Source organism: Octodon degus, unplaced genomic scaffold (genome assembly GCF_000260255.1).
Source record: "Octodon degus isolate 3935 unplaced genomic scaffold, OctDeg1.0 scaffold00253, whole genome shotgun sequence".
Taxonomy (NCBI): domain Eukaryota; kingdom Metazoa; phylum Chordata; class Mammalia; order Rodentia; family Octodontidae; genus Octodon; species Octodon degus.
Window position 1 is genome coordinate 2,440,068 of NW_004524829.1, and position 9,780 is coordinate 2,449,847.

General features: G+C 45.0%; 1 protein-coding gene across 2 annotated transcripts in view; it reads left to right on the forward strand.

Moving 5' to 3' along the window:
- The first annotated feature begins 3,296 nt into the window (after positions 1-3,296).
- Elac2 (elaC ribonuclease Z 2) overlaps positions 3,297-9,780 on the forward strand; it is a 24,186-nt gene continuing 17,702 nt past the window's right edge. For both annotated transcript variants that reach the window (XM_023706347.1, XM_023706348.1), the window contains exons 1-7: positions 3,297-3,599; positions 4,237-4,287; positions 4,424-4,494; positions 5,238-5,302; positions 6,378-6,435; positions 7,889-7,957; positions 9,354-9,503. In XM_023706347.1, coding sequence (XP_023562115.1) covers positions 3,373-3,599; positions 4,237-4,287; positions 4,424-4,494; positions 5,238-5,302; positions 6,378-6,435; positions 7,889-7,957; positions 9,354-9,503 — 691 coding nt within the window. In that variant the 5' untranslated portion in view covers positions 3,297-3,372. The remainder of the gene's footprint in view (positions 3,600-4,236; positions 4,288-4,423; positions 4,495-5,237; positions 5,303-6,377; positions 6,436-7,888; positions 7,958-9,353; positions 9,504-9,780) is intronic.

The window sequence follows — 9,780 nt, forward strand, 5'->3', positions numbered from 1 at the left end:
ATGGGAAAAAAATTCCAGTATTTATGGGCATGAATCATTTCAAGAAAAAACTCAAAATGGATCAGCATTGCTTAGAGGTACCTAAACCAGTAGGAGCAGGAGTCTCCCTCTAGAGGGGGTTTCTAGAGTCTTCCAGTCCTGAGCAGAGAACTGATCAAGACAAGCACAAAAAGTAGTAAGATGTTACACTGATTAAAGGGAGGAAAAGACACAGACTCTGCAGAGTGAGATTGGGCTGAGTGAGAACAGGAAAAGATGCACACTCACCAGCAGGGGGAGGAGTACTGTGAAAGCCCACAGCACAGAGCTCCATAGTGAGTGTCCTCTTGGTATCACCCACTCCTCAGGCTGCTGTCAGATCTATGGCAGTCCCAAACTGCTCCAGTTCTCTTCAGAAGTCTGTGTGTAGGACTCTGGGAACTGTTCTGCACATGTGGCCCAGGACTTTGCAATTAACAGGTCACGCCTGTTCCCCCCACCAGCCAGCTCAGTCTTAATCTGCCTCAGGAAGGCCACTGTTTAACAGCCCTCAGATACTGTGCAGCTGAACTTTTGACTGGTCCACAGCTATGCCCACCAACCCTGGAATCAGGTTGACCTTTGAAACATTGTTATTCTTTGCTGACTTTCTGTAAAAGGTCCCCCAAACTACCTATTGACAGAGACCACCATACCCAGTCCCTTTTTTACAAAACAGCCTAGTCTTTGACAGCATAAATCATGATTGCTAACGATGTGACAGCTCATCTCCTTGCAGTTTAAAGCTGTACATGCAGCCATCACCTTGCAAGCCTCTGAACATGCTTATTTATCTTAAAGAGAAAAAAATCCAAATAACAAGAACAAAGACAGAAACAAAGCACCATCAGACAATAAAAGTGGTACAGGATTTCAAAACAAGGAGAGCAAACTAATAATGGTTGATATATTACATATTGTTACCAAATTTGTGGTTCAGAGAACATGCTTTTAAAATGGCTTGAATGTGTTTTCCCACATTGCAATCCTAATTAGCTCAAATAAATTTCATTCTTTGACTGGGCTGACTTGATGCTAGGACAACTATAATCTATCCAGTGAATAAAACCCACAAAGGTCCAAAGTAAAATGTAGTTTCCCTGATCCTCCTTAGCAGGGTTACTTCATGCACAGAACATATTAGTAGTGGTAATCTTCCATAAAACCAGTTTCACGCTTGAGTACATCTTCCAGATAAATAATATCCCTTTTTTATTTTTAAATTCTTTTATGTAGTTAGTACAAGGTCTACAGAGTCTTACTACACAGATTGGATCTGTAGTGATCCTTCATGTTTTTCAGCCTCCCAAGCGCTGGGATTACAGGCAAGTGCCACCACATCCAGTTTCATTCGCAGTCTCAGTGTGTCCAGGGGGAGGGTAGTAGGCATGGCAGGCCAAGGATAGAACTCCTGCCTCCTAAGCAGGCGCTTTAATTCGCAGAGCTATCTGGTCAGACCTCCTTTTTATTTTTTAAAGAGTACAAAATAGTATTAAACAGAAAAACTACAATACAGAGTTTCACTTAACAAAATAACATGAATTTCACAGTATTTGTTGTAATGATAAGGGGTTGTGTTGTACCCTGTCAAAATTGGCTCAATTTTTGTTGCCCTTCTAACCTTGATGAGTTCCTGTTCTGTATGCGCTGACCCCTCCCAATTCCTCACCCTTATGACCCAAGTCTTATGACATCTGTACCCCAAACCTTATCTTGTCCTGCAGAACTCTGCGTGATTTCAGCACCCCCCACCCAATGGGCCCACTCAATGAACTCATGACCTCGCCAACTCAGCACCTCCACCCAACAGGACCACCCCATAAACTAATGACACGCTGTACCCCATGATTGCTGATTCCAGCACCCCACTCAATAAGACCACCTAATGAACTAATGACCCAGCCACTTCTTCCTCTCCACCCCTTCCCTGTTTTTGCGGTTTTCAAGCTTAAATACTGCACCTTGTTAATGCTCTGCGCACCTCTTTGCACCTTGCATAGAGACCGCCGCTGGGTACCAGCTAAAATAAAGCGCTTCTTTTAACTTTTGGACTTGCCTCGTTGTCATCTGATTTTTGAGCTACAACAGGCCGGGGCGATGGCTCAGTAGAATAAGTGCTTCCCTGACAAGCGCAAGGGCCTGAGTTCAATCCCTAGTTCTGCTAAAAAAAAAAAAAAAAGGCAGCTGTTGTAACGATAGTGTTGTCTTCCAACCAGTTGTTCATATTACCAGATAAATGCATGCAAAGTTGGAAGAAGAAAAAAAAAAAGAGATAGAAATATATGAGAAATTAAGAGGAGAAAAAGGGCAAACAATCGAAAAAAAGAGACAAAACAAATTAAACATCTGTTCCTTTCCACAGACCAGCAGAGTCCGTTGTCAAAGGGAATCCCCTGTATTTGCCAGGGACTCTAACCGAGTTCCTCAGGAACTACTTAAGGGTGTGATAGGCCTTAGCTTACAAAACTCACACACTGGATCACCTAGCCTTGTGATGCCACTGCTCAGCGTTTTTTAGTAATTCTGTGTGGGTTGAAACTTTTAAAAAAAATTGCTAGCATTTACCAGCTGCCTCTTCCGTAGCAGTGCTGCTCAAAGCGCTGCCAATATATTCGATGATTTAAGTACAAACACCCTAAGTCCAAACTATTCCCACGCTACAGATAAGGAAAGGAGGTTGACAGGTCAAAATACTCAGCTGATAAATTGACACGGACCTCCCTGATTAACCTTAGCAAAAGCTTATTAGCTCCTAACTGCTCTTGCTTTTTTCTCAACATCCACGAAGATCAATCAACATGGATTTATATAAATTACAACGGAAGTAAAAAGAGAACTCCTATGCCACTGTTTAACAGCTTCTCTCCTCACATTTGTTCCTCAAAATCACCACAGACAAAAATAAAGCAAAGCTCTGAGGCGCTGACCTGCCAAAAGTCACGGCGCGGCTCTGGAGGTAGCAAAGCTTAACTTTGAGTGTAACTGACACCGCTGAGGAACAACCTCCGTTCCAGGACAGCGCAGAACCGCTTCTCAGGTCACCGCACTCCCGGAAGTCCAACCCAAAAGAAGGACAGTTTCCGGAAAAAGAAACTCGACCGGGAGAAAGCCGGAACAGGACCCGGGCCTCCCGCCCGCGACGCTCTAGCATTCCATCACTCTATGGCTGCCGCCGATTGCCTAGCACCGGGCTGCAAGGCTCCTCTCTATTGGACGCGCAGCCTCCCGTAGGCGGGCCGTTTGTTTCTCGGCGCTCTGATTGGCTGGGCCCGCCATGCGGAGCGGAGGGCTGGTGCTGGGCGCACGAGGACGGAGGTGGCCGGCTGCTTTCTCAGGCCAGGTGGGGACGAGCGCATGTGGGCGCTCCGTTCGCTGCTGCGGTCCGCGGCAGGGCGCACCATGTCTCAGGGACCTGCCCGCCGCCAGCGGCCGCCCAAAGACCCGCTGCGGCACCTGCGCACGCGGGAGAAGCGGGGCGCGTCCTCGGGGTCTGGGAGCCCCAACACTGTGTACCTGCAGGTAGTGGCGGCCGGCGGCCGGGACGCGGGCGCCGCGCTCTACGTCTTCTCCGAGTACAACCGGTCAGTATGCCACCCTGGAAGTCCGACCGAGCCTCTGTGGTGTGCCATGCCCGACGCCCGACTCCACGCCCTCGGGGCTCTCGGTGGCTTGCAGCCCCCGAGCAGCGCGGCAGCTCCTGTGGCTTCGCTTTCTCCCACATCCACCCTTGTAGGATTTCAGTGTTGCAGCGGTTCTGCCGAGTTGGCTGGTGGGGAATGCTAGTCTGCTTATGTCTCACGGTATTGACTGTTCCTGAGGATCTGTGAGGCACTTCTGGCGTGCGTCTTCGCCAGTCTAAGCGTCCTCAGTTTTACCCCCAAGCCTTGGGCCACGGGCTGACTCTTGGTAATCACCGGGGGGAGGGAGGACAGCCTTCCCCATCAGCACACGGCCTGGACCTCCTGGTTGGTGTGTGGGGCAAGCGGGTCCTGGGAGAAGCTTTTGGGGAAACCCCTCTCCCCCCAGCCTACAAGTCCATGCTCTCACTCCTAGCGTCTGCTGAGGACAGCTCCGAACCTGCCACCCTAATAGCAGCACTGCCTGGGTTGTACAGTACTGATTTTTAATTGCTTGGTTCAGAGTCTTTGGGAAGGCTTCTTATCTGTGTCAGAGATTTTACAAAATAGATTTCTTCTGAGCATCCTGTTCCTCTGGCAGGTATCTCTTCAACTGTGGAGAAGGCGTCCAGCGGCTCATGCAAGAGCACAAGTGAGTCAACAATCTGTATTTGGGGTTGAGATAATTACAGGGCTTGTAAACTGCTATAAGAGGCGGCTGTGTGTTTGTGGCTGAAGTGGTCAGTTGTCAGTCCATTTTGTCCTGCTGATTTTTTTTTCCCCTTTAGACTGAAGGTTGCTCGCTTGGACAACATATTCCTGACACGAATGCACTGGTGTAATGTTGGGGGATTGTGTGGTGAGTTTAGTCTTTGGAGGGTCACGGCTGGTGGAAACCTCTGGTGTTTTAATGTGCCTTTCCCTTATTTTGCCCCTTTGTGGTGTCCAGAGGAGGTGGAATTCTTTTTGAGCCAGTCCAGTCAACTGCAGTAGGGAACATTGAAATCTGGGACTCGGAAGAGCCCATTTTAACATGGAAATTGTGTCCAAGTGCTACCATCCACTTGGTCACTTGGATTGCTGTGTCAGAGCTTTAACTGGAGAGGGTAGTGGTAGGGACGAAAGCATCCATATTTCAGTAATACAGAGACAGCTACTATTCATGTTCATCCCCTGGGAAGGTTGAGATTGTATTGCAGTCAGAACCTATCACCTTAATGATGTGGATGGAAAGCAGAGGAATACTGGACTAATCCCAATTTTGAGAGCTGAATATATGTGTGGTGATGGTTGCCAGGAGCCTTGGGAACAAAATGTGAAGCAGTCCCTTCACTCAACCCTGAGCATGGTGCCTCCTTGTAGTTTGCATCTCAGGTGCTTACAGGGCAGTCAGCCCTGCCCTTTGCAGAGGCCTGTGAGGAGGCTCTTCTCCTTACAGCTCTGGTTAGCATCACTTCTGCTCTGCATTCATTGCCTGATGTCTGCGCCTTCACTAGCTGAGTGACAACCTTGATGAGTAACTATGTTAGGAAGTAGCGCTTCTGCTCCTGGCAGCAACTGCAGGTCAGGTTGGTGAGAGATCTGATTTTATTTGTTTTTTAGGAATGATTCTTACTTTAAAAGAAACAGGGCTTCCAAAGTGTGTGCTGTCTGGACCCCCACAATTGGTGAGTCTTTCCTGACTGTCAAAAGTAATTCCTTTTTCATTCTGTAAATAATAATTTTCATTTTTGTAGATCAGTCTTGTTCTTGACTGGTAGTAAAACATTTCACCTTTGAAGGTAAATAGGGCTGAGTTCAAAATCTAGCTAACTATACGATCTTGAGGGGGTTATTTTGCCTGTCTGAGCCTTGGCTTCTTCATCTATGAAATGGCTATACTGCAATGTTTTGTAAAGGTATTGTTAAGCACTTGATGAATTAATACATAGAAAGTACTGAATCATCTTATTAGATGTTTGGTGCTAAGTCAGCACTTAATAAATGGACAGCTTCTTGTTCTTATTTATTTGTTCAGTGTCAGACGTCTTCATGCCAGTCACCAAATCCTGTTAATTCTGCTTCCAAAAGCCTGTCCATTTTGTCTCCAACTCCTGGAGGCCTTCATTCTTCACCACACCTGTCCACCACAGTAGCCTTCTGCATCTGCCCTTGGTTCCCTCTAGTTGATTTACCATCCAGCACCAGAGTGACCTTTTTAAGATATAAATGCATGTGTCACTTCCCAACCTGAAACATTTTAGGGGTTCTCCATTGTAATACAACCCACATCACTTGGTGTGGTCTACAAGTCCTGTGAGCACTGGCCCACACTTCCATCCATGTCTTTATAGACCAGCACTCACAGGGCTGGTGTTCCCCTGCCACTTCTCATCCCAGCTTCTGTCCTTACTGAACATCCAGGGAGCAGCTAAAAAGTCAGTTCTTTAACTGTCCTTGTCTTCAGACAGGTTAGTCCTAGATTCCTGTGTTTTACATTTTTTTGCAGAGCACTTAACATAATTGCCACAAATGGTTTGTGTTGCCATTTGTTTCCATTTTGTCCTCTCCCTTGGACTTATGAGAGCAGGGCCGTCCTTGGCATCTCAGTATGTAGTAGACAGGAAAAATATTGGTAGAGATGAAGTTCAAAATGTCTATTAAAGTTTTTTCTGTTGCTGTCTATTGACCCCACTAACATATTTGAATACATTGTTCTGTTCTCTGTTTAACTATAAATAATCAGTTCTGTATGTTTTTTAGGAAAAGTACTTAGAAGCAATCAAAATATTTTCTGGTCCATTGAAAGGAATAGACTTGGGTATGTTCTCAACTGTGATTCATTATTAATATTTTTTCTCACATTTACTGTGCTTTTCAAATTAGAATCCATTAAAACTTGGCTTAAGGTGGCATATGCCTATGATCCTGTCTATTTGTGAGGCTGAGACAGGCAGTTGAGAAGTTTAAGGCCAATCAAGGCAATTTAGTGGAGACCCTGTCTGCCCACAGTCCTCTGGATCACAAAACAAAACAGATTACAGCCCTTCTAAACCTTAAAAGCAAGTGCTTCATCATCTTTAAGATGGATTTTAAAGGGGCCGGGTAGAAAGCTCAGTAGAATAAGCACTTGCCTGGCAGGCACAAGGTCCTGAGTTCAATCTCCGGTACCACCAAACGAAAAAAAAAAAAAAAATGGATTTTAAAATATTTGCTTTCTTGCCCTGCCTGTGCCTTCACCTCATGCCACAAAATTACAAAGTGGGCAGTCCAGGCATATGTTACAATTTTACTTTCTAATTATTTACTAGGAGGTTTTGTTTAGTTTGTTTACAGAAAAGTGCTTTATATATTTTCTTTATTATTATCTACTTGTATTACATTAATTTTTCTTTTTTTTTTATGCTATGTATCTGGAAGTGTGCCAGAGGTGTCACGGTATCTCTTCAGGCCCCCGAGGCTCCTTCCTCAGTCCAAGAAGTGCTTCATGGGGCTTTGAGATCTCTGCAGGAGGAAGAGAGAGGGCAATTTATTTAAAGAACAAAGCATATAAAGATTATGCTATATTAAAAAAAGGGGGTGGACAAAGGTGTCCTGGCCATCTTGGTAGCTGAACCCAAGCTCCCGCTGCCAGGGCCTCTCAGCCTCTGGTGGGAAGGGGACTAGCAGAGGTTGCCTGGGCTGTGCACTGTGCATCCTCGGCTGGTTAGTGCTCCTCCTACACGAACACGAATGTCTTATTTCAGAATGTAAAGCAGCCCAAATAGCTGAGGCAGTACAGTTTGGCTTCTTACTACTGTTTGTTAACTCAGAGCTCTTAAATTGGAGTTCAGGAAGTCCTTGATTCATAGATGAACTCCATTCCAGCAGAACATTCCCAATACGAATTCATTTGTAAGTCTGACAAAGTGCATCTTAGACACCTTTGACACCGATGTGCACTGTGAAGCATAAGAAAACCAAATGTGAGGTCCATTGCATCTGGGAAAGTTTGCAACTTGAATGTTTGTCAGACTTACTATACAGCATTTTATATATATATGTATGTATATGTGTATATATATGTATATGTATATATGTATATATATATAAATGGATTCTCCATAATGATTGTTTCTTTATTTGATTGTAAATATGAATGATAAAAATACAAATTTTCTTAAAATGTTAATTTGCTCAAAAATACTGATGTTAGTGGTGAAATACCACCGAATTTCTGTTTTCATGTTGGCACTCATACAGTCTCACATTCCTAACTTTTTGCTTTCCTGTAGCTGTCCGGCCCCACTCTGCACCAGAATACAAAGATGAGACCATGACAGTTCACCAGGTCCCTATATACAGTGAGTATGAAAACCAGATTTCCCCCAAGAAGAGGAGGTTGTAGGTCCCAGGTATGGATGGTGTGGGTGGAAGCAGAAATTGTTTGCATACTTGCTTTGGCTATGCTATGTTGTATCTTTTTTATGCTTAGGAGACAACTGAAGTATTAAGGTTTGGTTCCTGCCCTTAAGAGCTTATGGTCTTGTAAATAAATATTGTATTCATGTAATCATAATGACCTTGCCTTATGTTACCAATTTCTGTCAGAAAATAACCTGATTGTATATTCATCCCTTGAGGGTTAAGGGTTTGTTTGCCACAAATATAAATATCCCTTTTGATAAGAGGATTCTGGAGGCTTTATTCACATGATAGTTTTTAATAACTACAATGTAAGAGTGTCATCCGTCTGAGGAACTCCAGCAGAACTTGTCAGGTGCAAGGGCCAGATGATGTTTTGACTTAGAACAGAGGAGTTGTGCGTGTCACTGTGGTGCTTGCATCTGGCCCCATGCTTTGTGTGCCGTTTTCTGTATGTGAGAAGAGCATACCTAGTAGTAGCAGGGACATTTAGCACTTAAAACTAACTAGTATAAGCTTCCCAAGTCTGAAAGGCCACAAACAAAAGCCTAGAGTCCAGCGAAATCCACAGGAGATAAGAAGATAAGATTGCCACACATAGTCTGAGCATAGTGGCATGCCTGTACTAATCCCAGCATTTGGGAGGTTGAAGCTGGAGGCTAGCCTGAACTACATAGCAAGACTCTTTCTCAAAAAACTTAAAAAAAAGACCCATGGGGAGAAGGGAGTGGGGGAAATGGGCTAGAGCCATGCCACAAAGGCTTGGAGACTAGGAGATGATGGTCTGAGCGTCTGCCTCCTTATCTGGCCTACTCCTGGCCAGATGTTTTAACCTGACATGTGCTAGCCCCAGCCCCAGCTGTCACCCTCCAGCCCTTGTTTCTTCTTCCATAGTACTTTACAGTGTATGTGCTTTTGTTGTTGTGTGGCCAGTGCTTATCTGACTGTGTTGCCAATCATTGAGTGGCTCTGTTGAGACCAGATGCTGTGTCTTGCTTCTCTGAGCAGCTGTTTTTGCTTGGCTTTGTGGCTTCACTGCCCAGTCTCACTCCTTTGCATGGAGACAGGTACCCTGTGGACCGGTTTGTTTCTGAAGGTAATGGGAGTGAATGAAGCAACCAACAGCCTGACTGCTGTTCTGTCAGCTGGCACTGTTGAGTCCTTACTGTGCAAGGCTGTGGGCTCAGTGGAAACTGAAAGATGAGTGAGACGCAAACTACAGTGCGTACAGTGCGCTGATTTCACTGGTGTTCCGGCCTTCCTGTGCGTGACTGGCCGGTGGCTGTGAGCTCTGCTTGTGTGGTATGTAGTTTGATGGTTTCCTGTTCTACCCAGGTGAGCAGGGACCTGAAAAGCATCAGCCGTCACAGAGCCCAGAAAGGTCTCCTCACAGGCGCAGCCCAGAACAGCCTTCAGACTCTGGATCAGCTGCAAATGAGCAGCACCTTCTTGATGGCAGTAGTACAGTCAAACCCTGCTGGAAAGGTACTTGCATTTCTTTATGCTTTGACCTCTTGTTTAAGATTAAATTTATTTTTCGTTGCTAAAGTAATAATTGTGTATTTTTAAGGGGTTCGAAGAGACTTGATCTATGTAGAAAGAATCAAGCTAGTTAACTGTCATCTTCCCTGTTTGTATTTTTGTGTTTAAGGACTGAACCTTTGTACACTTCAGTCAACATCTCCACTTTCCCCATCATTTCTGCCACTCCCAGCTTTTGGTCATCTTTTTTTTTTTTTTTTTTTTCTGAGGCAGGGTCTCA